The 16,853-nt window shown below is 41.0% G+C and overlaps 2 protein-coding genes across 3 annotated transcripts in view; one reads left to right on the top strand and one right to left on the bottom strand.

Moving 5' to 3' along the window:
- Positions 1 to 4,336, top strand: part of LOC110989846 (uncharacterized) — a 21,365-nt gene extending 17,029 nt beyond the window's left edge. The window contains exons 12-14 of the mRNA XM_022254511.2: positions 715 to 881; positions 1,533 to 1,691; positions 2,233 to 4,336. Of these exons, the coding sequence (XP_022110203.1) occupies positions 715 to 881; positions 1,533 to 1,691; positions 2,233 to 2,349 (443 nt within the window). The 3' untranslated portion in view covers positions 2,350 to 4,336. The remainder of the gene's footprint in view (positions 1 to 714; positions 882 to 1,532; positions 1,692 to 2,232) is intronic.
- LOC110989850 (tRNA (cytidine(32)/guanosine(34)-2'-O)-methyltransferase-like) lies at positions 2,644 to 16,853 on the bottom strand. 2 transcript variants are annotated; one of them, XM_022254518.2, is made up of 11 exons: positions 16,227 to 16,853; positions 13,715 to 13,860; positions 13,108 to 13,177; positions 12,211 to 12,313; positions 10,565 to 10,643; positions 10,294 to 10,346; positions 9,533 to 9,586; positions 8,466 to 8,568; positions 6,660 to 6,743; positions 6,182 to 6,285; positions 2,644 to 5,769 (listed from the first exon to the last, which is right to left on the bottom strand). In XM_022254518.2, the coding sequence occupies exons 2-11, from the start codon at positions 13,833 to 13,835 to the stop codon at positions 5,512 to 5,514; spliced, it is 1,029 nt and encodes a 342-aa protein (XP_022110210.1). In that variant the 5' UTR covers positions 13,836 to 13,860; positions 16,227 to 16,853; the 3' UTR covers positions 2,644 to 5,511. The 2 variants fall into 2 exon arrangements, with proteins under 2 accessions (XP_022110210.1, XP_022110209.1); XM_022254517.2 differs by having other exon boundaries at positions 16,213 to 16,851.

The raw sequence follows: 16,853 nt of genomic DNA, 5'->3' as shown, positions 1-16,853 counted from the left end.
GGAAATGAAAGGCTGTTGTAATGTAAATTGAATACACTGGCATCACCGAACAATGCAGCAAATACGCTGCTGGCAGTGTGGAGGGCATACATCTGTAAAACGCTCATGTTCAAACAAACACCTGAAAGGTAACTGTTAAATATGCTTGCATGCGTACAACACTTGGCCAATGGGAACCCCCCTTTGAAATTATGCGCGGCAGTCAACGTATCAACCCAACTCTGACCCAAGTTACTCTTGTCTTGGACCCAACATTATTCCTTCCTTTACTTTAACTAACCATGGGCTTAATTGTTCTCACAACTGTGACTTTAAAGTCCCAGAAATTGGCATAAATGTCACAGGAAATTTTGGCTAGAACATAGATGCAATACTGAGTAGTAAATGAATAACCAAAAGACAGCAGACAGGAGAACTGTGTAGTTAAATGATTACTAAAATGTGGGGTCTCTTAAGTACATAGAAAGCGAACTCATGTATGTAGTTTTCAAACCTGAACGCTTTTCTGTTTCTTCTTGAAATTTTGGAAAAATAATTCATTCCATATATAAATTTTCATACTATTCAGAAAGTGACGACATTGCTGCAAGAACAAGTCATGACTTCATTCTCTATGTACATTGCAGCTTCAGTCTGGAAACAAGACAGATTTCTTTTCTTGGTGAAAATATCTACAAAAACAATTAAGATATTTTGCCATTTCCCTTTGTTGAGGCACCTGTCCTGAGGACCCCACCTTGGCTGACACTATTAGACTGAAGGCAATGTTCCGTCGCTCTAAGGCCCTCTTTGAATTGGGGAAATACTTTCGGGCTGTCCAGGATGCTGGCGAATGTCAGATAAATCAGCCATCGGAGACGTTTAAAGCTCATCTTGATAAGGTGAGGTCCGAAAGGACTTTGTTACAGATTTGAAGACACCTTGTGAAATGATATCGTTCCGATGGAGGTTAGGAGTTTAAGCAGTTCTCAGGAGAGGCTGTTGACCCCTTTCATTTTCTTAACTGAAGAATTGTTACAAAAACTCAGTAGACATGGTAGAATGGTTGAAGATACAGTAACACCATTTGAAATTGTCCAAAGAGGAGCCAAATTACAGTGAAAATAGTACTTGCCCCAGAGACAAGAATGGCACTCAATGCACCGTGAAGTTCTGTTGTCTGGCATTGTCTGGCACGCTGTCATGCTGAAGAAAACAGTTATTAAAGAAGGTCATTTCCAAAGTTGTGTCCAATCTGTTTTGGAAATTGAACTGAATCTGAGTAGACCCTTTCTACACATTGTTAACCCACATTTTTAACACCCTGTTGGTTAACGAGGCATTTAATGCAAATGTGAAGCGTGCCCTCTCATTTGTAGTTTGTTGTATAGTGAGGTTGGTTAAGATTTACAGCAATTTTGATGCTTCAAACAAAAAATCTGCACATATAACTTATAGTCGGTTCTACCTTCAAAGTTGAATAATTCTATTGGATCAAAAGTGGTTCGCTTTAGCAGTGAAGTTCATGAGTTGTCTATTTGGTTTTGGTTCAGGTGATGATGCGTTTCAGGAATATAATGGGCATGGACCCTGTTCAGCGGTGCGACGAGTGTCGACAAACCAACGGCTTCAAGCTGAAGCGCTGTGCTAATTGTATGGCCCTTTATTGCTCCAAAAAATGTCAGGAGGTGGCCTGGGTCAGACGTCACAAGGTACGCTGGGAAGGGCAGGTCCTCTCAGGCTTCTCTCTTCTTGTAGTGGACTTTGATCTTTACTATGAGAAGAAAGAAAGAGGTTGATCTAACCTCCCCCCCCCCACCTGCATGGATTCTTGATCTTTTGCGGAAATTGTCGATGGTGCCATATACACTCCAAAATCTGATCTTTGCTCCAAAGGTCTTAACTCCCAGGTCTTTCTCCCTGGGATGCATCCTCATTCCAACCGAATCCATCACCTCCATCCAAACATTGGGTACAGCCTCAATCTCTCGAAATCCTCCAGTATTTTTTGATTGCGTTCCCCACTGCTTCAGTTCTTCAAAATTGAAGCTGAAGGCATCATTTCATGAAAGTCAACAGATTACCATTGAAAAATGATCAGGGAAATGCCTTCCAAAGACCCCGTAACTTCCTAAAGTCTTGCCTATTTGTGTCCTGGAACACCAAACTATTTGGTTTTTTTATTCGCTTGCATGTATGCACGTACACATATGCTCCCCTTTATCCGTCACGAAATTTGTTTATGCATTCCAGGTTAATTGTCAGGAATATCAGGTCGAAAAGGAAGCCAAGAAGAACAAAGCCACAGCCGATGGCACAGCCAGAGCTATGGCTAGGGCTTCATGTAATGGTAGTACAGACTTGGAGTAGGGGCAAGTCACAGCCACACTCACACATGTCCACAGCTACAAGGTGTGTAGAAAGACTGTTAATTTGCCTATGTTACGAGGAAAAGAGGAAGCCGTGTCATACCAAGACCCTCGGATCTCTCACTGGTGATATCGCCTTCCTCTGATTATTTGGCAAGACTTTTCTGAACCGATACTCGTTTTCTGGAAAAGAACTCCAAGCATAACAGTGATAATACGAAACATTATTTTTTGTTTAAAAAAGTTTGTGCCGGAGTAAAGGGTATAGGAAACATGGTAAACTGTCAGTCAAAAATGATTGAACATTCACTAATGGCTTTAATTTGATATCTTTTTGTGAAAAAACAGGAGTACAGTAGTTAAGTAACAAAAGTTAAAACTGATGCTCAAACTACACTCCTGGTGTGGTTTGACATACATGAATATAGAACATTCTAAAGTAAAACATTGATGCATTGATTTAGCAGGCATGGGGCAACAGAAGAGGGATATGCTCCTTTTTGATGTTCTGCTTCAGTGTTGAACTGCTTAGATTTCAAGAAAGAAGATATTTTTAAGAAGTACTTCTGAACGTGGAAGCAGAGATTAATGTGATCGAAAAATGAGGGACGGGGGACTGATTGGTGCTTGTAAATTGCAAATGTTAATGAACACACTGCTGCTTGTGTGTAACTTTCTTCTTTCCTGTGAGGAGAGCAAACGAATAGCATACAATGTATGCCAAGGATGATGTGCAGGCAGGATATCTCTTTGCAAAGAAGAAACCCAAAAAGGGAACTGTTTGCTGATATGACTCAGGAAGGTGATAAATGTATTTGTTAGTGGATCTCCCATGGATTTATTTGGGGATGGGTGAACAGAGAAAGGGTAATACTTTTTTTGTTTGTAATGACAGACTTACGGGCATTAATTCTAGTAATTTGGGGTCCCAAAGTGTGACATTTTTGTGTCCCTTTTACACCTGACCTGTGTAATTTGACAAGGAAATATCAAACTCTTTCTATTTGTTTTGCATGTAATCTGCATGCAATTCATCAATCTCAGTAATTAGGTCATGTGCTCTGAACTTACAAAATCATATGTCAGATGTGACAGGGACAAGAAACAAATATGGAACCCTGATTTATAGAATCCCATAAGAGTTAAAACCTGAAATTTCCAGAAAGTGCAAAATGATATTTGAGAAGCACTTCAAATGTGCCAACAAAAAAAAACAGTGTAAGGAAAAAATAGTTTTTGCTTGTAAATCGCATGCACTGCACTCCTGTCGTTGTTAGTATATGTGATTCAAGTACATGTGTATGTATAAACGTTTTAATGATTTACTTTGTGCTTGCTGTTGCTGGCACCATGACAAAGATGACTACAAGGAACCTAGGAGTGATTGATTTACTCATGATAGCTGCCAGTGCTGTTCAGAAATATTGCCTGAATAGAGGTTTTGCATGGTAGCCATCTTGCAGGGCAGTTCTTTGGTTCCATACGGAAACCTCCTTTGTGGATACCCTGTGAAACATAAGTACTGGCCTGCAAGATGGTAGACATGCAAACCCTCAATAGGCGAGTGGTTACTTTGTAATCTTTTTAACCACTTGGGGATGGTATTATTCCACAGCAACTGTGGCCCATGAAGACGTGCCATTTTTGACCGACTTCTAAAAGGGTCTGTACAGTACTGACAGCTGCGCAACTCCCGCAGACAGGGAATCAATCACTCACCAGACACGCATCCCACAGACAGGGTATCAATCACTCATGAGATACGCACAGACATCACATGGTGCTGCATACACCATTCGCTATAACCTGTTTATACATGTACATGTTCATCCTCTAATAGTCACAGGTAACGTGTTCGCAGGTATCTGTTTTATAACACATTTGAAAGTACATGTATTTAATTTGTACAGTAATGGATTAGAAGATATTGCAAATATGGCTTTACTACAACTCGTTAAGATTAAAGTGATTTATGTAGATGTACATAACACTTACAATATGTGCAGCTTTAATCTCTCAGGTGGTATTTGTGAAATGTAAGCAAAGTCATACAGCAGTGTTACTTTGTATTTGCTTTATTACCATCAGTATCAGCCTCACAGAATGAATTACTGGAAAGAAAAAAGACAGTGAACAATTGTTTGACCACTTGGTGTCATGTCCTCGGAAAGTGTTTGTATGCAACCCTTTTAAGAGTTTGCCCCCAAAATGGGGATCAAGGGTATCCTCATTTAATAAGCACAGAAAAATCAGACTGTCACTTCGAGTGAAAGACCCCAGTAAGTGTTGAATTTATCAAGGGTTACTTTTAATTTTTCAAAGAACAGAAAATCAAGACATTCCAACCCCATTTTTTCCCCTGCCAGTTATTCTGTGGAACGTGAGACACAGGAAGACGATCATTCGATTTCAAAGATTTGAAATAGTTCAATAATTTTTTTATGTCTGAAATATTGAACGTGATTTGTGTTACTGGTTACACTATTTTATTTGAGTAAAAGAAAATGAAGCCAGGATATCAGAAATGGAAACATCGGTATTTTCACCGTTTTCATTCATGTTGGAAAAGTCGCTCTACCCTGAAAATTCTTGAACTTTTTCGTCATTCTACAAGCATTGCCAAGAAAGTGAGCTTCAGTGTACTAAATGGTTTGGAGGAATTCTCCATGTTACCTCGGTATTTACACAAAACAAAAACACAGTAGAACACTGTTTTAACAAGGTCCTTGAGAAATCACTTTGTTATAACAGGTACCTTGTATTGTCAGTAATGGAAACCAGAGAACAAAAACTTGTGAGCGAGGATGTTCCTTGTTATGAACACGACTTTGCATTATCAGTACTATTCTCATCTGTGCTCAAGTACATATTTGGTCAGTGAAAGCCCATCACCAACCTCAATTTTTCGGCACATTATTTGATCCTATTAGAGCATGTGAGGCCATAGAAGACCATACAAGAAGCTAATGAAACTAACAGAAAAGCCTAAAAATCTTCTGGTGAAATTACAGAACTTCGGGCGAGGGGGAAAGATCATGGAAGTTGTGAAGAGACATTTCGTTTCTTTGTACATCAACCAATTTTTCAACTGCTCAGAGATTTGGTGGATACTTCTTTTCTAAAAATTTACTAGCTTGTTTCCAGAGCCACTTGCCTCATCTTGCTAGTCCTGAATTTCACACTCCTGGAATCGTTCACTGAGTTCTTCTGATTCTGTCCTGGGGCTAGAGTCTGATTGACTGGATGTCTCTGGCCAGCCTGTGTCAGTTGGACCGGTTCTAGCCGGTTGGGTCTTGCTGGATCCGGCAGTTTCTGGTTTGGACAATAGGTCATTCTTCTTGAGGTAGCAAGCCTCCTTGTAGGGCGGATCTATGGGCGACTGGGTGGGAGGATGATAGTTGTAGCCGGCACCTGGTTCCAGCTTAAGGTAAAAAAAAATCACCCGGAGATAAAGATGTTACGCTCTTGTTTGCACAAGTATCTTCCACTTCCATCAAATGTGCCAAAAACCAATAACGTGCTTTGCATGTTTTAATTATGCAATTTTGAGACCTATTGACAGCCCAGAAACTTCACATGAAGCTTGGTGTTTCCATTTTGACACAAAAGGACAAAGAACTGGTGGATATCTGCCAAGATTTAAAACTTTCCCAGACATCTTTCTGGTATTCCATGTCCCAAATTACTCTCATTACTTCTACCTAAGTACTTCATTCTGTACACAAAACTGAAGGTTACTGAAATCGGACAGGTACATTGCACTACACTCTCTAAGTCCATTTTGTCGAAAGAGTACTGACAAGTGGGATACGAATCAGTGACCATCGCCTCACCTCAAGAGGGTATGTCTTATCTGAGTCGTAAGCACTGAGATCCCCGCAGGCAAGGAATGGAACAATGACTCGGTTTGGGCCTTCTAGACTGTTGAAATCAACATCTGGATGAAACAAAATCAAAACCCAATTTACTGTCGCAGTGTGCCTTCGATTTGTTTTCTGTGCAGAACTATCACATGGCAACAGAGGTGAAGCTCCTCTTTGAGGATGCATAGGCTTTTCAATGGACCTGTCATTCACTGCTTGTAGAGGTTACATTACTTTGACTGAAAATTTCGACCATTCACACCAGGCTAGAAATAACCAACAACTTTGTCAAAAGTCAACTTGAGTCAAAAGCCACAAAACTGACTGGGTAAATCTTTTGAACAAAATTTTACTGCAAGCTTGGATTTGTCAACATTCCTAGGCCTGCCTTTGGAGTGATATTTACAAACACAACGGCTGTGGAACTAGTCACAAGGTGGATACTTACCATAATGCTGATCCAGAAGAGGATTCGACATGTTTGGTTTGTAGCCAACAGGTGGTGCATAACCCTGACACACAACAAACGCTTCTGCAAATACAGCAATGCAAAATATTTCATGTGAGGCCATTTTTCAATCTGACTTTTTTGTCTTGGGATATGGGTTCATGCCCAGCTGGAGAACCACACGGCGATAGTTATAGCCACCTAAACTACCGAAGGTGGTTACACATTCAACAGAAAACAGAGAGCCAGAGGATGCCACCTTAGGAGACTAAAGCTGCATCTGAATCTCTTGTCTAGAGCTAGGTCTTGGTATTCACTCCATTGGAAATGCATTGAGACGCGCAGACAGTAGACCTAGCCGTAGCTCTGAAAGCCCGTTTCGGACACGGCCTTTGTTTGTTGAAGGTACAGTCTATTATGTACAGTTTTCTAAAAGGTTGGGTTCCAAGATGGTTATGGAAACTCCCAGTGAAATTCTTTTGTTTGGCAAGCTGGAAGAAGCAGTGAAAGAAGGCCACTTCCATTAATGCATCTAAAACCCATTTTCAGAAAATTGCCATTAGAAGCGTGCACAGGTGCTGACATGACACACGTGTGTGTGGTTGCTATAATTGATTGGTTTAGTGCGTGAAAACGCTATCCAGTAGCTCCACACAACTACATGTATAAGCATGAGAGTGTGTCCCAGATGCCAAACTAGAGAACAATTCAAACATGACCTCGGCAACTTATGATCTGAAATCAAAAACCTAAAACATTGTTGTTATTTTTTTTCCCGGAAAATACAGTATTTACTGAGAGGAAGATGCATTGGAAACTTGCCACATATGTGCCACACTGTGGTGAAATTAGCAAATCACATGTGGTGTGCATGGTATCCCTGTGCAACATGGCCTCATGCTCGGGCCAGATGCACGTTTTCCAACGACGCTTTCACTAGCTCAGACTGTCATCACTGACCTTTCAAGCAGAGGCAAAATTATCCAGTCAGTTTGGCAGCAGTTGGCCAGGAAATGTAAGAGCTAGCCTCAGGAAAAGCAGCTGAGAGGAAAAACGTCCCAGGCTGTCCGCAATGGACTTAAAACAGGAGATGCGCCCAGCGTCTTGATAAGCTTCACCAACAAAAGTCCAGTACAGTTAGGTCTAAGGAAAAATTCATTACACTGACCCTTTAACCATTTCCTGCCAGGTGCTTTTAAAAATGCAGTGCCTACATACAGGCGATTTCGAGATTTTCCGTTTTCAAAATTTTTCCCAAAATTCAGAATATCATCTTATGGACGTTTACACCCACACGAATGACTGTCTGGTGGCTATTCTAATCTGACAGGCAACCTCCATTGATGCCAAAGTATTTCAGCCAGACCTGCCGCCCTGTAAAGAGAGCCCAGAATTGTGAGGTGTTACATAATTTCCCTTGTTCCCAGTGAATACCAGTGGCATCTTTTCAAACACGGCTGGATTAGCGTGCAGCGTTGCTGTGTTGCTCATCAATGGGGAGCTGGAGCACTTCTGTCCTCGGTGCTAATCCGAAGGCGCGCTATGCCCAAAACAGCGGTATACTGTTTCAAAACAATGACAGATTACCTCTGATAAACACAAGCTGAAAAATGATGGCAATTCCCAGCAGAGGGTCTTTTGTTCCAAGTACGGTTTTGTTACAAGGCCCAGCTCTTTTGTCCGATTTCAGGCACCCTGGCTATGCATACAAACCCAAGGTACCCAAAACCGGGTTCCCTGGCAGCATATGGTTAAAGCACCTTGCCCTGAGACAGAAGTTTGAAACATACCATGTCCAATTCTTACCAATGCTGGAATTTCTGCTGCTTCTAGGCTTGGCGACAGTCACATTAGGAAAGAAGATCTTGAGTTGTGAATAAAGGAGAGTGACGTCTTTGCCTCGGAATATCTGCAAAGGAAAATGTAAATGAGATTGTCCAAACTAGAGTTTTTATCTGCTAATATTTGTTTGTTTGTTGGGCTGTTTGTTTGTTTGTTGGGGTGTTTGTTGGGTTGTTTGTGTGTGTGTGTGTGTTTGTTTGATTGTTGGGTTGTTGGGGTGTTTGTTTGTTTGTTTGTTTGTTTGTTTGTTTGTTTGTTGGGGTGTTTGTTTGTTTGTTTGTTTGTTGGGGTGTTTGTTTGTTTGTTTGTTGGGTTGTTTGTTTGTTTTTAATTAGTACATGTACCAAATACTTGTTACCTGACACATTTTCTTCTATAGTAAGTCTCAGAAGTCACACATATTTCAAACTTGTGACTATTTAGTGTAAAGATTTCAAACCACCTAATTCACGTATAAGGCTGTGCGGAATTTTAGAGTATTCGTAAGATTATCAAAGATTTTCTTTCGGATTTGAATGTTCGAATGCATGAAAAGGAAGGGAGAGTTTTGTGTTGTGTTAAATGAGAAAAATTGCATTCTGGAGACTTGTTCCAAGCAGATTCAAATGGAAAGCAACAAAGCTCTTACGATTCAAAAAGTACATTATTCATTAAAAAATTTAAAAGGAATATGCATTTTCAATGGGACAAGAAGTATTATTCATCTCATAAATCTTGCTAAATCGAGGCTGAAGATCCTTGTATATGTGAGAAGCTATCATGGTGATTGTAATGTACAATTGTGGGCGCTATTGCAACTAATTTTGCATATGGTTTGTTCATCATCAATCTGCCAGTCGCTACGACTGAATATTTGGATATTTGATCAAATTGAAGGTCGAATATTTGAATAGTGAATTATTTGAGTTGACTCAGCTCTATTTATTTAAAATGTCTACAGTCACCTCATGCAGTTAAAAATGTATAGTGGCTTTTAGATAACTTTTTGATCACACTATACATTTCAATGTGTTCAGTTGCTGTGGTCATACCTTCGCTACAAATGTCCCCCCCGGCTTCAGAACATGAGTTGTGATGTTCAGAGCCTGTGTGAATAATGACACAAATAGTACACTGATTGAAAAGGTAATACTAGCATTTCTTACTATAAGAGGACACTTGCCGGCATCTTCTCTATCTCAATAATACAAACTTTGAAAGCCTCACCAGAAAGAGTCAGAATTCTAATACCTCTTGGGGAAAGATTCTGTCCTGCAATTCTAAGCATACACAAGGGTGTGAGTGGCCACTTAAAATTCATGCTGAAAACAGCTAGCAAAAAGCTGAAAAGGAAAAAGTTCCCATACTTTTGTACAGACCAGGTGTATAAAAAAGCTGAAATTCTGGGTCAACATCCAAACAAAAAAGCTGAAATCAGCTAAAAAGCTGAATTCTCACATCCCTGCATGCACCAGATGAAGTTCTACTATAAAGGATTTGCCCAGCTCCCCTCTCCCATCAATCTCTTAGTAACACGTCAATCACTTTGCCAATTTCTTTTTATTAATTAAAATGAAGTGTATTTCCTTAAATTCTGCTGTAACCGAAGAACCTTTTTGCCAGAATATTTCCCACCGATTCCCTGTTGGTTTAAAAGAAATTTCTCCACAAGCTGCCCCTTTTGTCTTATTGTATTTCTATATCTGGTCTTCCACGGTTAATGAGTTGAAAAAAACAAAAGTTATTGGCTCTCCCAAACAATAATCAGCAGAGAGGTGGTAATTTAAATTTGATGACTAGACATTGGTCTTACCGCAAGCAATAGCTGTGCTTGTATATATTCATCTATGTCATGCAAGCCAGTTACTGAAAACAGGAAGAGGTAATGCAAAATCTTAAATTCCATGAATAGTTTGAGGTGTCAAACAATGACAATGCTTGCTGTTCACATTAACCAAACTTATTACTTTCAGCAGAGTAAAAAGAAAACGATGGCATGCCCCAAAAACTGTTTCACAGAAACATTTTTAAGGTACAACAAATCTGAAAGCAAGAAATATGAGGTCCAAAAAAAATGCGCTTACCGTCTGGTGCCCCGTCACACACCACCAGGTCTGCCTGCTCACCCTCAAACTGACTGATTATTTCCTTGGCTGTGGACTCCTGAAATATGCAAATGCAGGGTTTTCTATTGGGCAGCTTTTTGACAGCCATCTGTCCCACACCCCTCCAGAAAAAAGTCAACACTAGGAATCCTCAGGGACAAAAATCCTTTTCTGGAGGACATACAGGGGGGGGTCAAAATTAACCTTTTTTCCCTGGTAGCCAGCAGGACTAGTACTTCAGAATTTTTACTGGTCCTGCTGGAGGTTTGGTGGTCCCATTCCCGAACCGCACACACAGCCCCTTGAGCAATCCTTGTTAAGGTACAGGCCGCGACAAATTTTTAGTTTGATCGGGCAGGCTATGCCATAAATTTGTTTGCCCAAACAGGATCAACACTTGCCCAAGATTTCTCGGAATCTACGATTATAATGGTTATTTAAGTTAGGCCCCAGTTGTGCTGTGCCCCTCAAAAATAGGATCGGTAGGTCAGAAATTTGTTTGTTTGGAGGGCAATTTTTTTGGCATCAATGGGGATGACAGCTTCCAAATTATCTTAAAAACTGATGAACACCTGTCTTAATCTATGTAGAAATTTCTATGTTCGGCAATTTACAAGAACATTATAGACAATTCACAAAGTGCTACTTAGGCGATCGCAAAGGCAAACTGGCCAACAATGTCCATGTATCGCATGGTAAGCTCGCGTGATGCATCCAGACCAGTGGGCAATAAACCTTAAGCCACGAGCAGAACAACCTCAAATTAAACTCATGAATGCAGACAAAACATACATAAATAAGAGACTAAGTTTTGCGAATTAACTTGAAGAAAACTCCTTGCAACATCGATGTCTTTTCAACCTGCAGCCTTAGTGTTGCATCTGTGACGTGTACAGCCAATGTAGAGAGGGCATGTACAATACATTCAGTACATGTACAGTACAGACTGGTTCTGGTTCCAACATTTCCATAACGCATTCTTTTGCATGGGCGCGGCGCGTTGGGAACCAGATCACTTTGTTTAATGCATTGAGCTTTGCGCACATGTTTCCACCACTATGACTAGTGAAACGTGAATGGAAACTCATGAAAATAACTTCTTCTTTTTTCAAAAATTACAAATTTAAGTAGAAAGACATATAAAAACAAGAATTTCACATGAGAAAAGGTTATTGAAAGATGTTTGTGAAGACAGAAAAGACATCAGATTTCAACTGGCCCATCAGACCACCAGTTTTTATTTGATCAGCTGGTCTGCTGACTTTTCTACTGGCCTCGGGCCAGCAAACCACCATTTTTTTTTTTGACTCCTGATATATGTATGTGTTGAGGATCTGGAAATGACATGGAAAAGGTTTTCTAAGTTTTAATACGAGGGGCTAAACCCAACATACCAAAAAAAAATTGCACCCAAAAGAAAACAAACTTTCTTAGGAAGATTATTGCTAAAAATTCATTAAAAGTGAGAAAGCATCAGGTGGTCAAAAATTAAAATTCCGTACGTCTGTCTGCGTCTTCCCTCATGTTTCAATCCTATCTCCAAATCTGAAAACCTGCAGCTTCATATGTCACTGCATCCGTCTTGACCAGTTAAGTTATGATCCTTCCACTGGACACTCACTGACCTTCGTGATGTCACCCTGGAGTTGGATGACCCCTGGCAGTGGGGCCATGGCCTGTAAATCAACTGCCACTATCTTGACCTTTGACTTGTCAGCCTCGCTGTGTCTGGGGGGGGGGTGGGGATAGATCAGTTGTGAAAGCGTGAGTCAGCTTTGATCGGCTAAGTACACAGGCAGTGTGGGATGGTGGGGAACTTCATGGAGGTAACAATTACAGTGTTGTGGTCAAGACCTCTGAACACATCACAATACCGCCACAAGAACAACACTGGACCTCATTCTGATTTCGAATCACAAGCTTTCCCCATGAAATGCGTCACTGTTCACCCTGTTAATGTCAGTGATCTTAGGAATAGTCTTGAGCAAGTGTTTGGTCCAGTGAAAAGTCTCACCTACATTTATGTATACCAAATTATTTCAAACAAAACTTGACATCGACTTGATTTTATTTTGAATTAAATCTACAGAACTGAAACATGTACACAGAAGATGACCAGCAATGCTAATTTCATAGCAAGTTGAAAATTAACACTCTCTGTGTTAAGTCTGTACTTTGTGTCTATGCACTTTCAATAAGAATCTGTCATGCATGGTGTAATAAAAGGTGAGTTCCTGGCTGCATTTCTCTCAACGGAAAAAGGCAACAGCAGTAATTCACAACACAATGAGGCATCAAGAGGTCACTATGGAAAGATCAGTTAACAATGTATCTACATGTATACGGTCGGTAAAGGTCTCGGAACGACACCTCCTACAGAAAGACTGCAGAAGCTTGTTTTATGTTTTTGTTTTTTGATGCTGGCATACATGTGAGTAATATTTCAAACATGAAAATATCACTTAGCTAGAGCTTCTATAATATGCACGCTGCATTACAGTAGTGGAGATTTTTTCAGGTACCTTAGTTTTCTACTGAGAACTTGACTCCAGCTGCCTGGTGCAGCACACAGATCCACCGCCTTGCTCACACCTACAGTAGAAAAATCACCAAATTTAGCTGATACTGACAAAGGAAAGCCTGAAATTAATACGTCCCGTGAGCACATCAAACATCTGCATTGGAGTTAATGACCCACGAACAAGGGGTATGGTTTGATTAGGCTTCAAGTACAAGTTACATTCCCACCCGCTCCTCCCCTCTGTAAGTGTGTCGGAAGTTTCCTTGGGTTGGACTTGAACCCACGACCTTCTCCTTACAAGTGAAGACATCTTGCTGCTCAATCCCTGCGCTTGCCAGGGGGAGGGGCTCTCCCAAATGGTTGGTTTCGATCAGAGGAGGGATTGGTGCCAAAAGAAAACATTTTGAAAAGACGTCACTTTGCATCTGACAAGTTTTCCTTTTAAGATTGGACATTTTGCTCTTAACCAACAAATTTCTTTTTCCTGCAAGCTCTTGGACAACAGCAAGTATGCAGTGCTCATACATGTAAATACAATGGACGTCTATAAAACTAAACACCTTCCTAACACGCGCACACAAACACATCTTTTTCAAATGATGTTATACCTTTGAAGATGTCAAATTCCTCATTGATCTGTAGCAGTTTGAAGGCACTGCGTGCCCTCCAGCCTTCTTCCTTCGCCAGACGATAATAAATGTCCCGCTTGTCCTTGGAAGAACGTCCCATGATCTTTCTGGTGGGGATCTAAGCTCTGCATTGGATTGTGTCAGAGACAACAATTTCAGTGGCCTTGGGAAGTATGTGTTGCCATTTATGATCCTATACTATCTCGAGTGTTGGTTGTGGGTAACGACATGCCATTTTACTCACGTTTCGTGAATGACAATTATTGATGAATCGCCATTAGTCTGGTTACCAGAACCAGCCATTGTCATGATGTGAACACTATGATTCATCAAAAATCTTCATCCAGGTCAAGGAACCAGACTGCATTCACTAATTCACACCTCTTTGAGGCATCATGTGCCTTGCTGTTTTATCCCATAATTTCCCTCAAAAACAATGCCCTGTCCTCATTTTATAAACACAATCTTTCTGACATGAAACAGGACATAATCGCCAAATAATCTACAATCCTGGCCAAATCTCACTGGCCTCCCCCCCTCCATGTTGGGTCTCAATGCGTGTTCTGGCACCGTCTGGGCTCCAGCTTGACATGACAGCATTGACCCATCAGGGGAGTGGGGAACCTGGGGAGGCTGTGTGGCTAATTATATTGCCAAATGTCCAAACCATTTTGGCCAGGCTTGTAGGTGAGTTCCTGCTACCTCCAGAACTGTGGGGTCCAACCCGGGGTAGACATTGGACCTCACAATTACGTGTAACACCCGCAACCAAGTTGAAACATTTCCTATTCTGCCGTCACATAAAACTGTCCTTTTACAGTTGAGTGTTATTCCAAAAATGTACCTCACTTCTTGCAAAAGCAGAAAAAATCAGAGCACCAAAATCAGCCAACCATCAGGCGCGCTGCCATTTTCAGACTAAGTTTGCAGCAGACAGAGCAATTTTGGTTTGCCTGCCCTCTCTTGACAAGCAAAGTAAAAAATGCTGCCATCTATCGACAAGACAAGATTATATAGTACCAATCATTTCAATCGGTGGCAGAACAAGGTTACTGAGGTAATTTTTGTAAGTTTTGGTGCAAATTTTGACAAAATCTTCAAAGTTCCATTCTTTACCGTACATGTAGCTTGAAGGAAGCCTTCAGATGCTAGATTAATAAATTTTTGTTCTTTTGTCTGCAAGTATTTCTATTTTTCTTTCTTTCCTCCAGATCTCGCACGTGGGAAAATAAAGCTTCAGAAAGAAGGCTGTGATGTGATGTAAACCAGGCAACAAAGTCACCATTGCGCAATAGGGCCTACATTGTGTGCGTTTGGGGTTTGCCTGTCATGGCAATATGCCCGGCAGGTTCTGTAGACTTTGAAGGTTCAAAGGGTTCTACCGGTAACTTCCCATGAAAATATTACTTCACCATACAGTTTCTACAATTGAATTTTTCTGGATTCAAGCTTTATTTTGATGTATAATTTTATAAATTTCTTTTGAATTTTTAATTTTTGGGTATTATCCACGAGTCACCACAATTCGCGCACTTGAAGTTAGTACATGTACTTTGACCACAATGTATTCTTAAATAGGCCTACATGTATACTGATTTTTTATGGCTTCATTTTCGAAAGTCTGACCAAAATCCTACATGGCCATGATGGAATAATATTATGAAGAACATCCGATATCACCCAAAGCAAAACTTAAGGAACAATGTCATCTGCAAACGAGTCGGATCGGCTGTAGTAAAACCTACGCCACCATAATTACGTCATTTTACAGGGCATCAGCAATGCCCTACTTCTGTCATTGGAATGGAAGCAAATTGCACCCATCACAGTCATGACAGTGTGGCTTTCATCTGTGGGTGACAGAAAAACAAAGGAAAAGATAGAAGCTGTGTTGCGATTGGTCAAGCTATCACACAGCTGACACTTGAAAGTTACTGCTGCTGATTTTCTGGAGTGTGGATCAGCAAAATATTCAAGAATTTTGCCATTTTAATGAGGATACAGGCCTATAAAAGGTGAATGAACATTCCCATCTGACTTTCTGACATCTACCATATGTAACTTCACCAAGACGGCATGTGTGAAATTTGGATGCACAATTAGCTGTGACGGAACAGTAAGTTGGCACAAACAAAAACAGCTACAATGCGTTTAGCCATGGGATTGGGAGTTTGTGTTCCTTCCTCCATGGTTGTACTGCTACTCAAGTACTAGCCTAGGCCTAGGGTATGTACATTTACATGGTACATCATCTGTGACTGTGAGGTGCATGCAGCCGAGGCTAGTACTGGTTTGTATCGATAGGCCTATACAGTACAGTTCTCTGCACGTAAAGTTCCTGCATGTTTTATCAAAGCATGGAGGAATAAAACACATCAAAGTAGGCCTAACAGGGCCTAACAGTAAAAGTAAAGAACGTCATACACATCTGAGTCAATTCTAAATAAAGACAAAATGAGAAACAAATCTCTACGAACACTTTATACGCTACCGAAGGCGAAAATCAAACGCCTGGTCGTGCACCGTCCTCAAAAACTCAGCATATGCAAGCACCAAGTATCATGCATGGGCAGTATATAGCAAAGATTATATAGCGCCGCGTAGCGCGCGGCGCAAGATGGGTAATTCGGCCATACAGGTGTTATCACCACAGGCGCCATTCGAGTGTACACGTTCATGTGTGCGAGTACCTATCGCGGCGCCTGCGCCTGAGCATTAACATGCACTGCGCAGTCGTAGTCTAACCAGAATGGCGCCTAGGTGATAACAACGTTTTACGCGTATTCATGGTGAAGTTCCCCATCTTGCGCCGCTATGCGGCGCTATACGATCTTTGGTATATAGTACACAGGGAAGTTTACGAGCGCCCGCTCTTGAGATCAAATGCAGAGAGTGGCGAAACAGGCGACTCGCGAGGCTCGATTTGTCACCTATGTGTACCGTATATGTACATGTACATGTGTACGTACTGTAGCCTACATCGCGTAGTAATCCTTGCAATCGTCACAAATTACAGGCCTACGGTTCTTACAACATAATGTACGAACTAATCTCAGCGATACAATGATGGCTTAGGGGTTAAGAACCCCCCCCCCATTTTGGCAGCATGCACCGTTTT

Source organism: Acanthaster planci, linkage group LG16 (assembly GCF_054643075.1).
Source record: "Acanthaster planci isolate LZ-2023a linkage group LG16, COTS_SCS, whole genome shotgun sequence".
NCBI classification, from domain to species: Eukaryota; Metazoa; Echinodermata; class Asteroidea; order Valvatida; family Acanthasteridae; genus Acanthaster; species Acanthaster planci.
The sequence above is the reverse complement of the archived record's forward strand: the minus strand, read 5'-3'. Positions and strand labels throughout refer to the sequence as shown.